Genomic DNA, 23,128 nt, shown 5'->3' with positions numbered 1-23,128 from the left:
GATGGCTAGGAATTTTATTGCTGAACTTAGAAAATGATGTTAGGATTTTATACCTCGGTTTCTTCAGATTTTCACGCTAATCATCATGTAACATGTTTATAAAAACCCGTCGTAATAAATAAGTTTATATTTTCCCAGGATGATTACATAAAAAATAAATTTGCTAATTCTACATTTTCAATTTACTTTTCTTCCTTCCATTATCTTCACTCGATATGATAAACACCACAGAAGTGAGAACCCATTGAAATGGCCATTTTTAAAAGTTATGCCACTTCAGATCTATCCAAGTTCTCTTAAATGAAATAGATCAGATAAATTCTCAAGTGCTGTTTTCCCCTCACCGTGTAACAAAATTATATGATCCCATCTTTTCAATAAGGAGCTAGATTCACCTTTAGAATCAGGGCAGGTTTATGAGTTTGCTTTTAAGCAATTATGCTCTACTCTGCCTATAATTTTCTCTCCATACTTGACTCAGATGTAATTGAGATTAAGGAGTTCTTCTATTTCCACTCATATTTTAGAAGTATATTTGGACATAAAATCTAAGAGGGGAAAGCATGGGTCTTCAGGACTTCAGAATAAGGAGGAAAAGAGAGCAGCAAGAATTGTGAGAAACCTTAAATCGTAAAAATGCAATGAAGACATGCTGTAATGAAAAAATTCTGTCTCTGAATTTTCTTTCTGTGAGAATCAGGTGTTCTTCTACTGCTTTCTTTCTCCCAAACACTCACAGCCAACCTTTACTTCACTTGAGCCAGAGAGATGGCCTCCCCGGTTAAAATGGAGTCTAAAATCCGAGTCTAACAGCTGAAGCTCAATCCACAGATCCAACATGGTAGAATGAGAAGACTGGCTCCCACAGCGCGCTCGCTCTCTCTCTCTCTCCCCCCCCCACCTCTCTCTCTCTCTCTACCTCTCTCTCTCTCTTTCTCTCTTCCTTTCTCTCTCTCTCTCTCTCTCTCTCTCACACACACACACACACACACACACACACACACACACACACACCACATGTTTCCCTCTCTTGAAATGGATAGCAGAAAACCCCAAAACATTCATGTATATTTCCCCTTTTAAGGGCCCTTGAAATATATTCTCTACGACTGCATTGACAAAGATTTCTTTCATAATTTTTTCTCTAGTCAACAAGCCTATGTAGGTGTACTTAATGTACACTCAATCATTTCATATTTTGATTTGATGCTGCTAGCTAAACATACCTTAGAATAGTAAAAAACAATTTTTCCTTGAAGCTAAGCATTCCAGTTTATTTCAGAGGGCTACTTAATAAAAAAAGACAGTGAATATGAGTAACACACAATCATATATATATATATATATATATATGAAATATTATGGTGAAACCCATTATTTTGTGTGTTATCTACAAATTAACTTAAAATAATAGTGAATAGATTAAATAATGGAACTCAGTGGTATAGTTTCTGGTATAGTTGCAAAGTTAATAGCACTCAACTAAATATAAAATCTGAACCTAAAACACATATATTTTGACTCTTGGTGGGGTTTTTTTGCCTAAATAGATACACAATTTTTATATTAAAAACTTTGTTCCTCATCTCACCCCAAACTAAGAGATTCTTCTTAATGTATATTGATGTCTCTTTCCTTCAGTCTCTTTTCAAATCATAGAACCCATTCTTATTTGAAGTGAACTGCCCCATAGGCTCATATGTTTGAACTGTCAGTTCCCACTTAGTGATAGTTTGAAAGCTGTAGAACATTAAGAAGATACACATTCACTGGAAGCAGAAGATCACTAAGAGCAGCTATGAGGTTTTCTAGTCCTGCCCCACTTCCTGTCTGCTCTGTGCTTCTTGACTGACAGGCATATTCTGACCACCTCACACTTCTTCCACCATGCCTTCCCTGCTATAATTAAATGTATCCCATGTTAAACTGTGCACTAAGACCCTCCCTTCCTTAAGTTGCTTCTTGTCAGTATTGTATCACAGCCATGAGAAGAGTAACTAGTACAGTACCCCGGCACAAGTAGTCTTATCCAAGTTCAGCCATAACCTAGTTTGTATCAGAACAACTTGATGAAACAAGCCTCATGTTTCTCTTTTACTTTTGTCTCTCACTTTGCATCCCTGGATGATGATATGGCATGACCTGATGGCTGCTTTGATACTGCAGTTGAGCAGATAGTAGCTGTGTACCATTCCGCTTCCAAACAGAAGGCATGGGACCACTTCACAAAAGCACAACGTAAAAACATCAGCGTTTGGTGCAAACAAGCTGAGGTTGGTAACTTTCTACTTTGGTAGCATCTCATGGGAACAGTTTTCTTCCTTAACAAGTTATTGATTTGGAGTTTAACCAGAATTAAATAGAGCCAAGCTCCCACTGACAAAACAAGGCCTCAATGAAACACTGAAATGTATTGTATACCCTGTCAACATCCAGACCACCTGCTGTCAAAGGGATAATAAAGGTGCACATGTTGTCCTAAATGTATGTGCTGTCTAGGAATCTTAGTAGTGAAATGTAGTTGTGATAGCTGTACTTTACTTCTCTACACTGGCTAGTTTTAAGTAGAATAATAATTACTGACCTATGTTTCTAGCATTAGCAATATTCAGACTGTCTTCCATTTATTAGAGTGCTTTGATGGTCAAGGCTAGCAGCTGTCTGCTGGTACATTGGAGCAAAGACATTTCCGAGCTTCTTTTATCAAATCTGTTCAGCTATCTGTAGAATTGGAAGATTTAAAGGGAAAAGAGGTCCGGGATCTTAGATCAAGGTTGACACACATCATTCCACTTGTGGTCAAGTGAATCTCTAGCATAACACTACAGCATGTGTAATGTGATTAGGTTACTAGCCTGAGTCTGCAGGTAAAACACCCGCGGAGATGCTTTTACAGTTACCTCAGGTTCTTCTGTGCCAACATGAAGCTTACTTCCCTGAACCTGATTGATTGATTGATTGATGCCTGTCTATATATGCAACAACTTTTCAACTTCATTTATGATTCATTTGACCATTCTGGTAACAAATGCATGGCTCAAGTTCTCCTGTTCCTGTTTTTTTTTTCCACACTGGCAATTGAATTCAGGGCCCTTACACTAGACAGACACTTTACCGCTGAGCTACAGCCTCGGTACCTAACACTTACATTCAGAAGGCATCTCTGCACTGGTTACCTCATCTAAGTAAGCCTTATGACCCATGGAATGCAGTACAGAGTAGTGTGGACAGAGTCTAATAGGAATTCCAGTATCAGCCTTTATTAGGTGTGTAGCTTTGTGGATTGAGCAAGTATTTCTTTACCTGTTAATCAGTGATGGTAATAATGAAACCAGTTTTATAAGACTAAATGTTTAAGAAATGTACAAGCAGTTTGAAAATGTAAATGGTGTTATTTTAATTCATTAATAACTCAATAAGAGTATATAATCTATGCTTTGCATGTAATAAAGAAGAAATTCAAAAATGTTAAATGATTTTATAAAAACTATACAAGTAGGAAGTACAGTAAAAAGGATTCTCCTCTGATGTCAGCTGCAGACTTCAGTGCCGTTTTGAACAGGTCATGTAATCTCTTTGAGATTTTTGTCTCCAAGCCTTTGAAGTGAAGGCAATATTCTCTCCACTCTGTCCTTCTGTGAATAGGTACTATGGTTTGTGTGGGAACAGCTTAAAACTTTGAGAAATGTTTAAAGGAAAATAAGCCAAGCCCTGGTCCTAAACTTATAGTCTAAGACATCAGTTCCAGCTCAGCAGAGAGAACCCGGAGTCCCTGAGAAATCTCATATAGACAATGTCGAACCAGTGTATAGAATCACACAAAGCTAATCGTGTCTTCATTAATTTTACATCTCTAGCATCACTTTGGAATTCAAACATTTTCAACTTTGGACATTGCCAATAGCCATCTCGGCATCCAGGGGTCTGTAGACCGAGGTAGGCAGTGGGTGATGGTCAGTGCTCATAGTGGTTGATGAGGATCAGTCCAGATATTGACAGGGGCTACTGCCTATGGCAACCAGTGATTGGAGAAATTACTCAGCAGACTTTTCTCTGAGGGAACAAAGCTTAATTTACTGGGGCTGGTACTCCCTGTGGCCACAGAAAACTCTGAACTCTTTTAACTCCTTGAGACCAGCAAAAAAAGAAAAGAAAAAAGAAATTCCATGCGCACACATATATTTATATGCACACGGAGTGAAGGAAGCAAAAGGATTCCAATTATCTTACACATATGAATATAAACATGCTTACATAAATATATGCATACATACATAAAGACATATACATATACACATGTATATACAATTGTTGGATGGAGCAAGCATCAACCCACACCCAGACAAGCTTTACATTTATACAAGCATACAGATTTGATGAATGGAACAAAGCTCTAACATATTGTCACACACACATGCATGTATACATATACACATACATACGTATAGTTGATAGGTGGAAGGAACAATTTCCAACATACTCTCCCACAAACCTTACACATATACATCCATACACATAGTTAATGGGTGGAATGAACAATGTTCAAACAACTTTATTCATTCTCCATGGCAAATATATGCCAGCAAAATCTTTCAAGCAGTATAAAATGCCAATGTGACTATGTTTTTGTTTTCTTCTAATGAATGACTATGAAAAGGCAATACCTTTACAAAAAAATAACATTACATAGTACAGGTAAAAAAGGGAATTATTCCCAAGAACCCATGTACATTTATAAATTAACAAAGTATGAGCAAGCGAGTACTATTCTTATCCAGATTCTTTTACTAGCCATCAGCAATTTGCAGTTATAAAGAAAGGATTCTTTTATTATTTATCTTTAAAAGTAATCTTGTAAGGATCTAGCTAAAGGAGTAGATCCTTTATACTTAAATTCTGTCATAGTAAAGATAGCTATTGTGGTGAACCAGACATTTCTGCCAAGCTAAGAGAATAGGGAATCAGAGACCCTCCTACAGGATTGTTCTGAAGCCTCCTTGGCGGGTGATGGTGAAAAGATGCATGGGCAGCTTGGCTATATGAGTAATCTGTGCCTGGATGTGTTTCCGGTTTCATCAACTGGATTAAATCAAAGCCTACCTTCCTCTGTCTTGGTAACTAAAACTACTACTGGCAGTGAGACATAGCAAGCTCGTGACTTTCCTCTGGTTTTCCATTCAACAGTGAGACAATCTCGTGACCTTCCTCTGAGTTCACCTTCCTTAAAGCCCAGAGAGTCCTTCCATTTTATCCTGCTGTCTCTTAGACTGCACTTTAGTTTTCCTATTGTTTTTATTTTTGCTTTCAACTCTGCAAATTTTCCACTGACTGCAGACCACTGAAAAGTCTCAAAAGATATATCCTATGGAAAGTGGGAAACTGCCTTCTTAAGATGTGACTGCCTTTTAGCATCCCAGTGAAAAATCAGAACAGCTCAAAGTCAGGTGTTTCATCAAGTTAGACATTTTTGACAACTTCTTACCAGTTGCCTCAGGGAACAAATCAGCTGGGGGGAGTCAGAAGGGTCTCATTCCTTGTCTCACTGCCATGCATCTATCAGTATTCTCTCTCTGCTGAATGAGAGACGGAGCATGAACTTAGAAAAAGCCCCATCTCCAACTTAGGTTCTACCAAAGTACATGCCAAGCTTTTACTCTAATTGCTTTACTTGTCTGGTTTGTACGTGTGCAAGGCGCCTGGTAATGAAATCGGAAAGGATGCTAAGAGAGGGCTGAAGCCGCTCCTCTTACTACAGTTTGATGCATCCCATCACAGCTATATATATTGCAGGGACTCTTTTATTTTTGAGTTTTAATGATTTATTTTTGTCAGTGTCTAAATTAGATTGACCATAACAGTACTTTTTAAAACTGTAATGGATAAAACACCTCATTTTAATTCCTAGTGGCTCTTGTGTTTACCGTGACAGAGGTATCTCCCTAAAAGGTTTATTTTTAACATGAAAATGATGAAATGAAATCTTAAATAATTAGTAACAGGGACTCTTTTCTACAAAATCATTTGAAACTTTTGTTTCTCTCAACCTGGCCTACGCTAGGTGGTACACCTTGGATAATGTATAAAAAACTAGAGCCATAGCCATGGACATTAAGATGATACCCTCTCACATCCTTCGTCATATAAGATTTCACACCACTGAGCTCAGGGAACAGGGTTTACAAGTGGATACTAACATCATCAGTGTGCTGTTGTTTGGTACTCACTTGCATTAAGACTGGTTGTTGGTCTTCAATCATCGAAAAGCATTCTAACCACTTTTGCATCAACCTAATTGGTATTACCATTATTTGCCATACAAGAAACAAACTTGTCTTTATGAGTTGTTTCATTGTATTAAATGCTGTCTGAGAATCAGATTGTTATGTCAGTGTACCAGCTACTTACTTCCCTGGCCTCTGTTCTTACCCATTCCCTTGTGACTCCTTTCCTACCATGTTTCTTGTTAATGTTGAAAAAATATATAAGCTAGTAGGGTCTCGTTACCCATTTAATATGGAGTCTTGATATTCTGGTAATCATGTTCCTATCGTAAAACATGAATAACATCAATTTAAGTCCACATAAATATTTGTGAAACTGTGATTAAATAATTAATGTATAATGATTTATGGTTTGCTTAGTTCATAATAAATCAAAGATGTCAACTGGTACATAGTGATTCTTTGCATACATTTCCTTCTGTCTCTGGTTTGTTTCATTGTATATGAAAGTGGGTTGTTGTTCTACATTTTGGAGCAGTAAGAATTTCTAAGTTCCAGAAAAGTTCGCCACCATTAGAACAGATTCAAAGTCATTAAATTGTAGTTGCAGTACTGTATTAAGAAGTTAGAATGACAACTGGAGCAAATCGAGAGACAGCTATTACCTTTGATGTCTGTACTTCAGTAGCTAAGAATTCACTCCCTACTTGTGCCCATGTCTAAGCTATTTAGAATGCTTTGGGGGGTTACATGGTAGTCTTTTACTCTGAAAGTATTTGTAAGTGTTTGTTTCTCAAAGCTTTTCTGATTTAACCAGAAAATGCAGAAAAGAGGTAGTGACTACTCTAACAGTAAGGTTTGCCAGGAATTAACATCTTCCTTTTCTTAGAAGTACTGTCATTTACCAAATGATCCTTCTACAGTTCCTTTAATATGGTAGCCTCTGCTGTTCTCTTTGCTTTTGTTGTGCTTGTATGACTTAATATTGGGTATTTGTAGAAAGATAATAAAACCCTTAGGGTTTTTTGTCCAAAAGGATTGTATAGTGTATACAGCAGTCCACCGATTAACTTAGAAAACACTTCCCCTGAGTTTTTCTTATTTTCATCTTATTAGTAGCAAAAATAACTTGTCCCTGCAGTATTTTAAAGCATTTAGGTAAAATTTGACCCTAATTATGTTATGTTTCTAGGGGCATTTGAAACTGTAAAAGATCTCCAGTTAAGACATATTGTGTAGTTATTAAAGTTTTTACATTTCTAGAAAATCTTACGCTGTCTTGTCAACTGGAAGCAAAAAGCTGATGCTGGTTAACTATAGGACAGGTCTTTGTTTTTAAGATGTTGCTTTCCTGGGATATTTCCCAAGAACGAACACAATTTACTCTCGATGTTAGTGACATGCATGGAGGTTAGGGTTGGTTTCTGATTATACCCTGTGACAGCCTACATTTTTGTTAGAGTTCTATTTTAGTATATGTGCTGCCGAAGCGAGCACTTGTTAGAGTTCTAGAAAGCCACAGCTTTTCCTGATGAAGTAAACTGTATAATATTTGAACTTGTCAGTGTGTCAAGCTTTGTTATAGTCACCTTCCTGTAGGAGCTCTGATGAAAATGGAAACGAAATCTCATGAGATAGAATGCTTTCACAGGAATAGGAAAATTCCTTACTGCCCTCAGTGCAGTGAGTCTGCATAAGACATAGAACATCTTTATCATGACAAGGCCATTTAAGGTTCATTTGTTATAAGCAAGTCATCATTTTCTAGTGTAAGTAAAGTCCCTGCTTCATGAGAGGTACTGTGTTAGCATCTGGTTTTTCTGCTACTTCTTAACAATCAATGATGATACTAAAGAGCTTACTTTTTAAAGAGTCCTTCATTTAGTATTAATGAAAACTTAACTAGAACAAGAAATCCGTTTTCCTGGTAAATGAATAAAAAAGGAGGACATTAAGATGGTGACTGACTATGACACTGTCAATAAATGCATTCGAAAGCCAGGCATCGCAGCACATGCCTTAATCCCAGCACTCAGGAGACGCAAGCAAATCTTTAAGTTGGAGGACAGCCTGATCTACAAAGTGAGTTTCAGGACTGCTAGAAGTACTTAGTAAGAACTTGTCTGAAAATAAATGAAAAGATAGATAGATAGATAGATAGATAGATAGATAGATAGATAGATAGATAGATAGGCAAGAGAATGGAGAAAGAAAAGGAATGAAAGAAATATACATGATATTTATAAATGGGATAAATTACATTGAACAGCTTTCGATGTTTCCTATATTAAAACCCAGTATGAATTAGCCTAGGTAGGACATTCTCAGCTTAGAACCTAACAAATGAAAAGCAAGCCAGTAGTGTCTAAATGATTGCCAGTTGCTCTAAAATGCATATTTCTCATTCTTACTGTTTCACTGTATGTGTTTATATGTGTATGCATGCATACATATATACTTTCACATGTGTCTGATGGTGTGTGTGTGGGGGGGTGGGGGGTGTGTTCTGTGCGTATATTTGAAGGCCAGAGGACCATACTCAATGTCTTTCTCAATTGTTTCTCCACCTTATTTCTTCAAAGTGTCTCACTAACCCTGGAGCTTGCTGATTTAGACTGGATGGCCAGCAAGCCACAGGATCCTCCTGCCTCCAGCTCCCAGCACTGTACCAAGGTTTTACTTGGGAACTAAGGATCTAACTAGAATCCTCACCTTTGCCTGACAAGCACTTTCCCAGCTGGGCCATTTTCAAAGCCCCTCATACTTTTAAGGAGACTTTTTCCAATGATTACTATGGCTTTCCCAGCTCCCTTTCAGCATGGAGAAACCTCATTCATCATTTTCAAGGCTAATAACTCTTTTGATGGTGACTTATTACAATTATCTTTATCTGGAAAAATCTTCATTTTATCTTTGTTCTTGAAATTTTCTTCAAAAGCAAAATTCTGAATTGGTAGGCATTTTAATTTCTCCACAAACTTTAATGAGATTGTTTCGCTGTTGATTTTCCTTCATACATAATATAGCATTGTCCTCTAGCTACTTTTAAAAGTGTCTTTTACTGTTTTTAATATCCTGTGGATAGACTATGATGTTCATACTTTACTTCACATAGCTTCTGCCTTGGGTTACTCAGCACTTTGAATAAGTAGATTAATACCCTTAGTCAATTTTAAGAAATCATCAGCCATTATTTCTTCTTTCCCTACCCTCTTTCTAAAATTCAGTCACATATAGTTTTAACTTCAATATCCAATCCCACAATTTCCTGAGGCTCTGATAATATCCATCCCATTCATTTTATTTGGTGGTATTAATGTATTAAACTGTCAGTAGTCTTTAAGTCCCTAACTTATTTTTTTTAAATACTGTTTCCCACCTCACTCCAATACAAGGGGTGGAACTCTAAATCTTGTCTTTGTACACCACTCTATCACTGAGCTGTGTCCAAATCCCTCTTTCTTTTATTTAAAACCAAGGTCTCACTACATCACCCAGGCAGCCTTGGCCTTGCTATCTTCCTGCCTCAGCCTCTCCAGTAGCTGAAGTCCCTAACTTATAATACACAGCACTGCTTTTTTTTCATTTTTATTGGATATTTTATGTATTTGCATTTCAAATGTTATCCCCTTTACCCCTTCCCCACACCCTTTTCCCCATCCCCCTGATTCTATGAAGGTTTTCCCATTCCCAACCAGTCACTCACACCTCAACACCCTGGCATTCCCCTACACTGGGGAAATGAGCCTTCACAAGACAAAGGGCTTCTCCTATTGATGCCGGACAATGCCGTCCTCTGCTACATAAGTGGCTGGAGCCATGGGTCCCTTCATATGTACATATTGGTTGGTGATTTAGTTCATGGGAGCTCTGCTGGGTCTGCGTGGTTGATATTATTCTTCCTATAGGGTTAAAAACTCCTTCAGTCCTTCCTCTAACTCCTCCATTGGGGACCCCATTCTTAGTCAAGTGGTTGGCTGCAAGCATCTGCCTCTATATTTGTCATGCTCTGGCAGAGCCTCTCAAGAGACAGCTATATCAGTCTCCTGTAAGCATACAACTCTTGCTATCCCAAATTGGTGACTGCATGTAGGATGGATCCCAATGTGTGGCAGTCTCTGGATGGCCTTTCCTTCAGTTTCTACTCAACTCTTTGTCCCTCTATTTCCTCCCATGAGTATTTTGTTACCCCTTCTAATAAGAACTGAAGCATCTGCATTTTGGTCTTTCTTCTTGAGCTTCATATGGTCTGTGAACTGTTTCTTGGGTACTCTGAGCTTTTGGGCTAATATCTACTTATCAGTGAGTGCATACCATGTGTGTTCTTTTGAGACTGGGTTACCTCACTCAGGATGATATTTTCTAGTTCCATATACTTGCCTAAGAATTTCATGTAATCCTTGGTTTTAATAGCTGAGTAGTACTCCATTGTGTAAATGTACCACACCTTCTGTATCCATTTCTCTATTGAAGGGCATCTGGGTTCTTTCCAGCTTCTGGCTATTATAAATAAGGCTGCTATGAACATAGTGGAGTATGTGTCCTTGTTATATAATGGTATGGCTGGGTCCTCAGGTAGTACTATGTCCAATTTTCTCAGGATGCTGAACATTTCTTTGGGTACTTCTAAGCCATTCGATATTCCTTAGCTGAGAATTCATTGTTTATCTCTGTACTGCATTTTTCCATCTTTATCAAATTGGGTATTTCTTATTTACATTTCAATTGTTCTTCCCTTTCCCAGTTTCCAGCCAACATCCCCCAAACACCTCCCCCTACCCTACTATATGGGTGTTCCCCTCCCCATCCATCCCCCATTACAACCCTTGCCCCAACAATCCCGTTCACTGGGGGTCCAGCCTTGGCAGGACCAAGGTCTTCCCCTTCCACTGGTGTCCTTACTAGGCTATTCATTGCTACCTATGAGGTCAGAGTCCAGGGTCAGTCCATGTATAGTCTTTGGGTACTGGCTTAGTCCCTGGAAGCTCTGGTTGGTTGGCATTGTTGTTCATATGGGGTCTCAAGCCCCTTCAGCTCTTTCAGTCCTCTCTCTGATTCCTTCAACAGGTGTCCCATTCTCAGTTCAGTGGCTGGCTGCTGGCATTCACCTATGTATTTGCCATATTCTGGCTGTGTCTCTCAGGAGACTACTGATGTGTTTGAGTTCATTTTATACCCCAACACTTTGCTGAAGTTGTTTATCACCTATAGGAGTTTTCTGGTAGAATTTTTGGGGTCACAAGTATACTATCATATCATCTGCAAATAGTGATATTTTGAATTCTTCCTTTCCAGTTTGTATACTGTTGACCTCTTTTTGTTGTCTAATTGCGCTGGCTAGGACTTCAATACATATGGAATAGGTAGGAGGAGAGTGGGTAGTCTTGTCTAGTCCCTGGTTTTAGAGGGATTGCTTCAAGTTTCTCTGCAATTAGTTTGATGTTGGCTACTTGTTAGGTATGTATTGCACTTACTATGTTTAGGTATGGCCCTTGAATCGCTGACCTTTTCAAGATGTTTATCATGAAGGGGTGTTGAATTTTTGCAAATGCTTTCTCGGCATGTAAAAAAATGATCATGTGGGTTCTTTTTTTAGTTTGTTTTTATAGTGGATTATCTTGATGGATTTTGATATATTGAACCATCCTTGCATCCTTGGGATGCAGCCTACTTGATCTTGGTGAATAATCATTTTAATGTGTTCTTTCATTCGAGTTGCAGGAATTTTGTTGAGTATTTTTGCATCCATATTCGTGTGGGAAATTGGTCTGAAGTTTTCTTTCTTTGTAGGGTCTTTGTGTGGTTTAGGTATAAATTTAATTGTGACTTCAAAGAACAAATTGCATAGTGTTCCTTCTACTTCTATTTTGTGGAATAGTTTGAAGAGTACTCCTATGAGGTCTTCTTTGAAGGTCTGATAGAATTCTGCACTAAATCCATCTGGTCCTGGGATTATTTGTTGGAAGATGTTTAATGACTGCTTCTATTTCTTTGGGGGTTATGGACTATTTAGATGGTTTATCTGATCCTGATTTAACTTTGGTACCTGGTATCTGTCTAGAGAGTTGTCTATTTCCTCCATACTTTCCTGTTTTGTTGAGTATAGGCTTTTGTAGGATCTGATGATTTTTTGAATTTCCTCTGATTCTGTAGTTATGTCTCCCTTTTCATTTCTGATTTGTTAATTTGGACGCACTCTCTGTGTCCTCTCGTTAGTCTGGCTAAGGGTTTATCTATCTTGTTGATTTTCTCAAAGAACCAACTTTTGGTTCTGTTGATTCTTTCTATGGTCCTTTTTGTTTCTACTTGGTTGATTTCAGCTCTGAGTTTGATTATTTCCTGCCTTCTACTCCTCCTGGGTGTATTTGCTTCTTTTTGTTCTAGAGCTTTTAGGTGTGCTGTCAAGCTGCTGACATATGCTCTTTCCTGTTTCTTTCTGCAGGCACTCAGCGCTATGAGTTTTCCTCTTAGCACAGCTTTCATTGTGTCCCATAAGTTTGGGTATGTTGTACCTTCATTTTCATTAAATTCAAAGAAATCTTTAATTTCTTTCCTTATTTCTTCCTTGACCAGGTTATCATTGAGTAGAGCATTGTTAACTTCCATGTATATGTGGCTCTCCTTTCCTTATTGTTATTGAAGACCAGCTTTAGGCCGTGGTGGTCCGATAGCACGCATGGGATTATTTCTATCTTCCTGTATCTGTTGAGGCCTGTTTTATGACCGATTATATGGTCAGTTTTGGAGAAAGTACCATGAGGTGTTGAGAAGAAGGTATATCCTTTTGTTTTGGGATAGAATGTTCTATAAATATCTGTTAGGTCCACTTGGTTTATAACTTCTGTTAGTCTGTCTATGTCTCTGTTTAATTTCTGTTTCCATGATCTGTCCATTGATGAGAGTGGGGTGTTGAAATTTCCTACTGTTATTGTATGAGGTGCAATGTGTGTTTTGAGCTTTAGTAAGGTTTCTTTTATATATGTAGGTGCCCTTGTATTTGGGGCATAGATATTTAGGATTGAGAGTTCATCTTGGTGGATTTTTCCTTTGATGAATATGAAGTGTCCTTCCTTATCTTTTTTGATGACTTTTAGTTGAAAATCTATTTTATTCGATATGAGAATGGCTACTCCAGCTTGCTTCTTCAGATCATTTGATTGGAAAGTTGTTTTCCAGCCTTTTACTCTGAGGTAGTGTCTGTCTTTGTCTCCTAGGTGTGTTTCCTGTAGGCAGCAGAATGCAGGGTCCTCGTTGCGTATCCAGTTTGTTAATCTATGTCTTTATTGGTGAATTGAGTCCATTGATGTTGAGAGATATTAAGGAATAGTGATTGTTGCTTACTGTTATATTTGTATTTAGATGTGACATTATTTTTGTGTGCTTGTCTTCTCTTTGTTTTATTGCAAAACGATTAGTTTCTAGCTTTTTCCAGGTTGTACCTTGCCTCCTTCTGTTGGGCTTTACCATTTACTATCTTTTGTAGTGCTGGATTTGTAGAAAGATATTGTGTAAATTTGGTTTTGTTATGGAATATCTTAGTTTTTCCATCTATGTTAATTGAAAGCTTTGCTGGATACAGTAGCCTGGGCTGGCATTGGGGTTTTCTTAGGGTCTGTATGACATCTGTCCAGGATCTTCTGACTTTCATATTCTCTGCTGAGAAGTGTGGTGTAATTCTGATAGGTCTGCCTTTATATGTTACTTGACCTTTTTCCCTTACTGCTTTTAATATTCTTTCTTAGTTTTGTGCATTTGGTGTTTTGACTATTATGTGATGGGAGGAGTTTCTTTTCTGGTCCAATCTATTTGGAGTTCTGTAGGCTTCTTGTATGTTTATGGGCATCTCTTTCTTTAGGTTAGGGAAGTTTTCTTGTATAATTTTTTGAAGATATTTATTGGCCCTTTACATTGGGAATCTTCGCTCTCTTCTATACCTATTATCTTTAGGTTTTGATGTCCTCCTTGTGTCCTGGATTTCCCGGATGTTTTTGGTTAGGAGCTTTTTGCATTTTGCATTATCTTTGACAGTTGTGTCGATGATTTCTATGGAATCTTCTGTTCCTGAGATCCTCTCTTCTATCTATTGTATTCTGTTGGTGATGCTTGTATCTGTGACTCCTTGTCTCTTCCTTTGGTTTTCTATATCCAGGGTTGTTTCCCTGTGTTCTTTCTTGATTGCTTCTATTTCTATTTTTAATTCCTTCAACTGTTTGATTGTGTTTTCCTGGAATTCTTTCAGGGATTTTTGTGATTCCTCTCTATAGGCTTCTACTTGTTTATTTATGTTTTCCTGCGTTTCTCTAAGGGGGTTCTTCATGTCTTTCTTGAAGTCCTCCAGCATCATGATCAAATGTGATTTTAAATCTAGATCTTGCTTTTCTGGTGTGTTTGGATATTCCATGTTTGTTTTGATGGGAGAATTGGGCTCCGATGATGCCATGTAGTCTTGGTTTCTGTTGCTTGGGTTCTGTGCTTGCCTCTCGCCATCAGATTATCTCTAGTGTTACTTTGTTCTGCTATTTCTGACAGTGGCTAGACTGTCCTATAGGCCTGTGTGTCAGGAGTACTGTAGACCTGTTTTCCTGTTTTCTTTCAGCCAGTTATGGGAACAGAGTGTTCTGCTTTCGGGCGTGTAGTCTTTTCCTCTCTACTGGTTTTCAGCTGTTCCTGTGGACCTGTGTCCTGAGTCTACCAGTCAGGTTGCTTGGAGCAGAAAAGTTGGTCTTATCTGTGGTCCCGCAGCTCAAGTTTGCTCGTGGGGTGTTGCTTTTGAGCTCTCCGTGAGGCTGGCAACCAGGAGGGCCTGCACCACCTTTTCCAGGAGCCCCCCGTGCACCGGGGTCCCAGATGGTGTTAGGTGTTTTCCTCTGGAGTCAGAAATGTGGGCAGAGTGTAGTCTCTTCTGGCTTCCAAGGCGTGTCTGCCCCTCTGAAGGTTTAGCTCTCCCTCCCATGGGATTTGGGTGCAGAGAACTGTTGATCCGGTCCCTTCAGGTCTCGGCGGTGTCTGGAGCACAGGGGACCTGCAGCTCCAGTGCTCCTATCTTCCTGTAACTCTTTAAGGTATTTTTAGTTTCCTCCTTAAGGGCTTCTACTTGTTTACCTGTGTTGTCCTGTATTTCTTTAAGGTGTTATTTTCGTCCTTCTTAAAGTCCTCTATCATCATCATGGGATGTGTTTTTAAGTCCAAATCTTGGTTTTCCAGTGTTGCGATACCCAGTATTTGCTGTGGTGGCAGAACTGGGTTCTGATGATGCCAAGTGGCCTTGGTTTCTGTTGCTTAGGTTCTTGCACTTGCCTCTCACCATCTTGTTATCTCTAATGTGAGTTGGTATTGCTGTCTCAGACTGGAGCTTGTTCCTCCTGAGGGCCTGTGAGTCCGTGATCTTAGGAGTGAGAGCACTCCTGGGACACCAGCTCTCTCCAAGCAGGTTTTGGGTCTGGAAGGCTATGGGACAGCCTTAGCTCTTGGCACCAGAGTATCCTGTCCCAGACTGCTCCATGGTTCCTATATGCTGTGTATTCCTAGAGGTCCCTCTTTGGACAATTAGTGGAATGAAAGTAGGGTCTCTCTCACCTGTGGGCTTAATAGTAAAGAGCAGTCTTGGGAGACCAGCTCTCTTTGGGCCAATTTGGGGTCTGGAGAGCTGTGGGACAGGGTTAACTCACACAAAGCACTTCTCATAAGACATTTTTCTCTACAGAGATTTCCTCAGTAGAGGAATTGTAATCCAGCAACATGCCTGCTCTGATTACATCTAAACCCCTTCTAGGTCTGTGTGATCTGGCTAGAATGCAGACATGCCCTTAGTACATAGCTTTAATCTCTCTGGCTGGAATCCTTTAGTGTACATCTTTAATCCCAAACAATGACAGCTAATTGAGGGACAAAGTGACAAATCAGGCAAAAAGTTGACAGATGAGCCAGAGATAGGATACACTCAACTCTCAGGAGAACAGCGAAGAGAATGCAGTCAGTTGCAAGTTGAGTTAATTGAGACTCAGCACAGCCAGTTTAGTTGAATAGAGCCGAGTTCCATTCTGTTCTGTTCAGTCAGTTGAGTTCAGTACAGTGGAGTTAAGTCAGTTGGGAGTCAGTGCAGTGTGTGAGCTTAGTTCATTCATGAGTTCATGCAGTTCAGTTCATACAGCAGAGACTGTTGAAGCCAGAGAGTAAGGAGTCAGATTAGAAAAACTTACCAGAGTCAGTTTGAGGCACAGTAATTCACTAAGAAGCTAAGAGAAACCAGTTTGAATCAGTCAGCTTGGAGAGGCATTTGAGCCAAAACAGCTGAGTTGAACCACCCAGAGCTCAAAAAGGACTTTAGGAAGGAGTGAGCTTATTCATCAGTAAATCTCAGAGGCTGAAAATATTCTAGGTCTAGATTAGATTGTACAGAGTCTAAAAGTTTCCAGGTGTAGGCCTAGGGATAGTTTGTATAGAGAGAAATGCTCTGGATTCAGCCCAAGCCACATATTTGTACAGCTTAGGTATGGCTCTCATCTCATCCCTACATCTGAAGGGATAAAAGCTATTTTACATTCCTCACACCCAGAAGTTGAATTTCTAGAAAAGTCTATCTATACAGTGGATTTCAATCCAATTCTGGTCACTGAGCTTTGTGATTCATAAGTGTAGTGTTAAACAGGAGCTACTTAGCCTTGAGTTAGTATGAACATGTGGGTGTGCATGTGCACATGTTCATATCCATGTGTTTGTGCATGTGTATGTGTCTGTCTATGTAGGTTTCTTATTCATATTACTTCTTGGATATACTAACTGTTCTTGGATCTGCTGTTGTCTTATTTTGTAGAGTGATTTTTATCACCTAATCAATTCCTCATTATTCAACTCCTTTCTATGATAAAAAATTCTTCACATTAAGTATTTCTTGATTAAATTTTTGTTCTGCTGATTGAACTCTATAACCAGATGTTGAAAAATCATTCTGTCAAAAAGTTTACTATGCAAAGATATGTGGAAGTAACTAACAATAACATCATAAAGATGTACATAGGATCTTTTTGTTTCTTAGTTCATTATTTCCATATCGAAAGGAGGGAAGGAAGGAAAGAAGGAAGGAAGGAAGGAAGAAAGGAAGGAAGGAAGGAAGGAAGGAAGGAAGGAAGGAAGGAAGGATGATCTTTTATCCTTTTATCCTCTCTTATTTTAAGCTAAATGAATCTGTGGGATAAGTTTAAGGTCTCTGACCTTCTGATGAGATTCTCCATCTTTTTATTCAATATGAGCAAAATGTCTTTATTCCAGGAGGATAATTAGCTAGATATGTTGATTCTTTGTTTACTGAATACCACATCTGGATCATTTCAAGGTTGGTCTCTAAGCTAGAGGTTTTTAATCTGTTGGATAGCAGTTCCAAATAACAATTTAACTCCTTGAGTTTAGCTAAACTACTTGGAGACTCCCGTGCTTCTTTGGTTGAGAAAGCAGGCAAAAATGTGAACATGTGTTTGTATGTAGACTGTAAAGAATGTGTGTGTGTGTGTGTGTGTGTGTGTGTGTGTGTGTGTGTGTGTTCCTCTCTCCATTATCCTCCCTTTCCTCCATTCTGTCCTCTCCCCACAATACACACTTCTTCACTTCTTTCTAAGATACCTTCCTTACTTTCTAGTGGCTGCTTTTCTACCAGCCACTCTCTTCCAATTGTTTAAGCCACAAAGGCCAGGTTTTCTACTAGAAATTTAACTACTCTGTGACTAAATCTCATCTACTCTCAAACTAAGAGGACTTTTAAAACTTGGGAAACTTGTCTGTAGGGTTTTTTTTCTTCCAAATGTCACTTCCTCCTTATAATAATATTCTTACATTTATTCACTCCCCAATGACATTGAGTGGTATGTGTTTCATTTTGTCCAAATATTATAGTTATTGTCCATGAGAGAGTTAGCCTGGTAGAAGTTTACTCTTAACAGTTAATTTTTTCTGTATCTTCTAAAATTCTAAAAATCTTGGTTTAGAACTCTGTTCAGTAGAGCTATTAGAGGACAGGAAATAGCAAGCAGCAAAATTAAAGTGACCAATATGGAAAGGTGTAAATGACAAAACACTAAAGGAAAATTCAAGAGATCCATACAGGTAAGAAGTGAGCCTTTTGTGGCCAGCTGACCTTTTTAATATGGAATGACCTAAGAATCATAGGCTGCTAGAGCTCTGGGTCTAGAAAGAAAGCTTAGTGTAAAATAGAGTGTACCCACGTGTGCCTTCTAGTGAGATAGTTTAGCCTCAGTGTGTCCTTGTCTTTTTGTCTTAATGGCACTCTGAGAGTGTTTAATATGTCCCCATAACTCAGTCCATTTCCCCAACATGTTCCAGATTTCTCTCACTAAAAACCATACCTTTTAACCATAGGAAATTCGCAACATTCATAATGATGAATTAATGGGAATCAGGAGAGAAGAAGAAATGGAAATGTCTGATGATGAAATAGAAGAGACAACAGAAACAAAAGAAACAGAAGAATCAGGTAATGATAATTCTGCTTTGTTTTATGTAATAAGAATTTACCTGCAGTAAATACAAATGTTGATCATATAGTTTAGGATAAACTGTCAAGACTTTTTACGGGTTCATAGATGTCCAGTCTTAACTGACTTAAGTGCTTACATGCAAGCATAAAGGCCTGAGTTCAGATCTCTAATACCATATAAAAAAAATTTTTAAAAAGCTGAGAACAGGGGCACCATGTCTGGTCACAGTACTGAGCAGATGGAGACTAGAGAATCCCTGGAACTTGTTATCCAGCCAATCTAGCCAAATCGGTAAGCTCCAGATTTAGCAAGAAACACTGTTTCAAAACATGAAGTGGTATGTGGCGGAGAGAAAACTGCAGCAGTATTTTCCAATTCCGTGTCTATGTACACACACACATACACACACAGTAACATATGCACCATTTTAAATAACAGTTTTGAATAATGCACAAAATTAAATATTTCCATAAAGTCACAATGTTTAAAATCTACAAAGTAAAGAATATATCTGAAATATATAACATTGCAGTTACTTAGCAAATATGTTGAGAACCAAATAAAAGCCCACAAATAGTTCTGTGTATAGATGTTTATTCTAATCTAGTACATTAAGAAACTCACACTAAGACAAAAACTATGGTGTTGACACCCAGTAAGCCTATAGGGTAATCTTGAACAATAAGACAACACTTTACCCATCAGTTTCATCACAAATTATCATAGGTGGAAGATGACTACACAAGCAAATACCAGCCACCATTGCAAACTATCTTAGGACGTCAATCATAAGAAAGTACAGTAGAACAAGCATTGGGCCGAGGACATGGCTCAGTATGTAAGAGCATTTACTATGCAAACAAGAGGACCTGAGTTCAAATCCCCAATAACCACGTAAAAAAACCAAGCATGGCCACAAATGCCTATAATCACAATACTGTGTAGGAGTGGGGATCACACAAGATGATCACTTGAAAATGATAAACCAAAATACCGAACATACTTCTCTGGCCTCTATGCACATGTGGTTGTGCATATCTGTACATCACATACCACATAACCCTACAATATTTTAATCAGAGTGACAGGCCTAACGTTCAAATCTCTGATTTCTAGACCCAGATCTCGGAGAGACTTTTCTCCCACTGTCAACCATCTTCTGTGTCATAACATCTCACTTGGAATTTGCGGTGCTCAGATTAATTTATCCAGTCATTGGCACCTAGGTGCCAAGCAAGGTGTATCAATGGAAACTATACAAGTAATTTTATGTCTCTGCCTTTTGCTAGGGGGATGGATTGACCAAAACTTAAATGTGCAGTTCCCGGCCCCAGTGTTTATATATTGAAGTCAGAGGCTCTAGCTCATAATCACTCTATAAATGGAAAGAACACCATCAAGTCAGACTTTGTAAAGGCATCCATTAGCTGTTGCATGGAATTTTCTCTTTTGTAATATGCGTGTTCCATAAATATGCAAAGTGCCCTAAGTGCTAGATACTTTATAAGCAGTGGTTAGCATTTCCAGAATGGTGGGTTGCTGCAAATAAATACTGCAAACCTATAGCCAAATAAAGAAAAGACTGTAACACAGTGGAGCCATGCAACTTATTTAAGTGCTTCTCTAAGATATATCATAGCAGATTAATTATGACTCATAGGCTGGCCTCTACCTCAGTATCTCTAGCATCATATACACTGTTTCTACATTGTTATAGTAGAATAAATGCAACCTAAGTTTGAGCACCCACTTGATGGATTGTAGAGTTTTTGGAGTTATTGGGGGAAGTGCAGGGTGTGTGGGAAATTCATATTGAATGCACTTACTAGGGATATATAATTGCATTTTGCTTCTGTATCTCTTCTGAGTTAAAAGCTGTATTGGCTACTGCACAGAATCTTATTCGTTTAGAGACTGGAAACTCCCTGACAGATCATCTTATAGCTATTTTCTTTCCTCTTCCACATGCCAGGATGCTGCTTTGTCAAATAAAGCTATCTACAATAGACTTAATGGAGCTTACCAAATAGCTTTTCTCCCAGAAGGTTTCAATTCATTTTAATTCAAGGACTTTTGTGCATTCTTCTTCCCCTCGATCGTATCTAATTCTGTTATCTCGCTTCTGTAGTACTCAACTGCAGAAATCCTGCTCGACGTGAGCCAGCAAGAGGCTCCTTGGTTTTTATCTAAATCAGCTACATGTTTTAGCTATCACTTGTTTCCAATTAAAAGCTTAAGCATGTAGATCTTCAAGTTGTTGTTTTCTCTCACTGTGCTTTCTAAGCCTGAATTCCAGGGGCCTGTAGTGCATTCCTGGTTATCTTTTACTTCGAAAGCAAAGTAAAACCAGTCATACCTTGGAATGCCTCAGAATTTCTGTTCTTCCAGAGACTCAGTATTAGCCCATATTTGTGGTACAGTACTCACAATGGAAGAAAGGACTGCATGCCAAAAGCAATCTGTTCAACAGGGGGAAATCACATTGAAGCAAATTGGATATTGCGAAATTGCTACAATCTATTGTTAATCATGTACCCAGTAAGCAGAAGGGCTAAGAGAAACTGTTCTTTTCTCTGTCTCCATTTTTTTCCTTCTTCAGTAAGACTAGTGGTTATCAGGGATGGTCCACCTAAAAATTGTTCCTGAAGCATATGTCAGTCACAAGATACACATTGTATAATGAATAATGTATTATATGTGAAATTTGCTGTAAAAGTAGACATTAAATACTAACAACCTCCACGTACCTTTGTTCACTGGTAGATATGTTAATTAGATTGCTAAATCACTGTACAAAGGATATTTCTATAGAAAAACACCTGGTAAATCTTGGAGTCTATATAATTCTATATCAGTCATAACTCCATTAAGCTGAAGAAAATTAAAATTAAAAAACAGTTATGAGATATAAAGAGTCTGATGCAATAGGTCTTTAATGGGCTTTCAGAAACTTCAATTATTTACATTCTGGCAGTCCAACATATTTGGAAAACAGCAAACTAAACAAAGTCTCCTTGATGTTCTAGCCAAAATATTCTTTTCCCTGTTTTCTCTTCCCCGTCCTCTATCTTCCACTATTCTCACTTTAAGAATTTGACCAATTAATTATATCTATGTCCTGCAAGTTAATATAAATATGAATAAATCTGAATAAGGTAAAAATAAAAACTACTTGCTGCTAACCTAGAAAATACTGATTAGCGTCCAGCCTGAGCAATAGATGTCAGTGTGATCCAGAGTAGTCACAGTTGTTCAGGTCCTTGAAAGGTGAAAAGGTCTGGAATAGAGGAAAGAGAGCATCCTGATTGTGTGCATGAGTAGAAGTAGGGAGTTGATGACAGACGGAGGCAAGCTATGTGTTGGAGGATAAAAGATTAGGTAGGCACATTGGGTCTAATGTCTAGAGGGGAATGCATTCTAAGCTTATATTTAGCATAATAAGCAATAGGGCACCATAAGCACATCAGATCACAGCACTGCTATGATGAAAGCAGCATGAAATCTACTTTTTAGAATATGATTTTAGAGAAAGACAGAGCAGTCAGATCCTGTTATAGGGATATGGTTGTGAAATAATGAACACCGTGGGTAGAGTGGTGTCACCAGGATAAAGAGGATGCAAGAACCCTTCATAGAGGGACACACTCGAAGGACTTTAGTGTACGGCTGCAGGGTAGGTGACGGAAACTAAAGAGCATGGAACGAGCCTCTTCTCTAGTCTCAGAGACTAGACAGCAGAGGACACAGCTAGAGCTGGAATAGCGAAGTGCTGTATACAGTGAGAGACTTAAACAGTTGAGGGTTTATTGTCTTAATTTTTTGAAGACCAGGAAAGTAAGGTTGAAGTATCAGCAGTATCTTTCTTTCAGGTGGGGGGTGGGGAAAGGGTTTATCTTACATTTCATAACTGAGGAAAGTCAGGAAATAAATTCAAGCAGGAGCAGTGGTAGCAAACATAGACGAACACTGCTTACTTTCTCCCCAGCCTTTGCTCTCCTAGCCACCTTATATAGGATCCAAGGAATCCTGCCAAGAGTTGGTTCCTTCTAAAGATGGAATTGTTGTGAGACTTTTGGTTTCTTTAAAAAAAAAACCCAGTTTCATTATGTTTTTGCTTCATCCCTGGTGTAGGGTAAGAGGCTGCTTCACAGCAGGTGATAATCTGTCCCCTGCACTAGCAAGGGTGTGATTTTTGCCAGCTGTGGATAGTTTAATTATGGGAACTCTGGAGAGGGATAAATGGAGGAGCCCTGAGAAGGGTGTGGTGGTGGCTGCTGCTCCCCCAGCTGCCCCAGTCGCCCTAGCTGCCCTGGCTGCTACTGGTCCCTGCAGGTTCCTACTGCTGCATTTCCTGGATTGCTGAATTCTTATGACAGTGAAGATTGGATTTCCCCTGGGTACCCAATAACCCTAATCAAC

The 23,128-nt window shown here is 38.7% G+C and overlaps 1 protein-coding gene across 20 annotated transcripts in view; it reads left to right on the top strand.

Annotated features, from left to right (window-relative positions):
- Positions 1-23,128, top strand: part of Enox2 (ecto-NOX disulfide-thiol exchanger 2) — a 322,087-nt gene that overhangs the window by 273,333 nt on the left and 25,626 nt on the right. For all 20 annotated transcript variants that reach the window (NM_001427048.1, XM_087599660.1, XM_087599655.1 and 17 more), the window contains 2 exons: positions 2,167-2,273; positions 18,591-18,705. In NM_001427048.1, coding sequence (NP_001413977.1) covers positions 2,167-2,273; positions 18,591-18,705 — 222 coding nt within the window. The remainder of the gene's footprint in view (positions 1-2,166; positions 2,274-18,590; positions 18,706-23,128) is intronic.

The sequence above is a fragment of the Rattus norvegicus genome, chromosome X, assembly GCF_021556685.1.
Source record: "Rattus norvegicus strain SHRSP/BbbUtx chromosome X, alternate assembly SHRSP_T2T, whole genome shotgun sequence".
Classification (NCBI taxonomy): Eukaryota; Metazoa; Chordata; class Mammalia; order Rodentia; family Muridae; genus Rattus; species Rattus norvegicus.
This window is presented reverse-complemented; position numbering and strand designations above follow the sequence as displayed.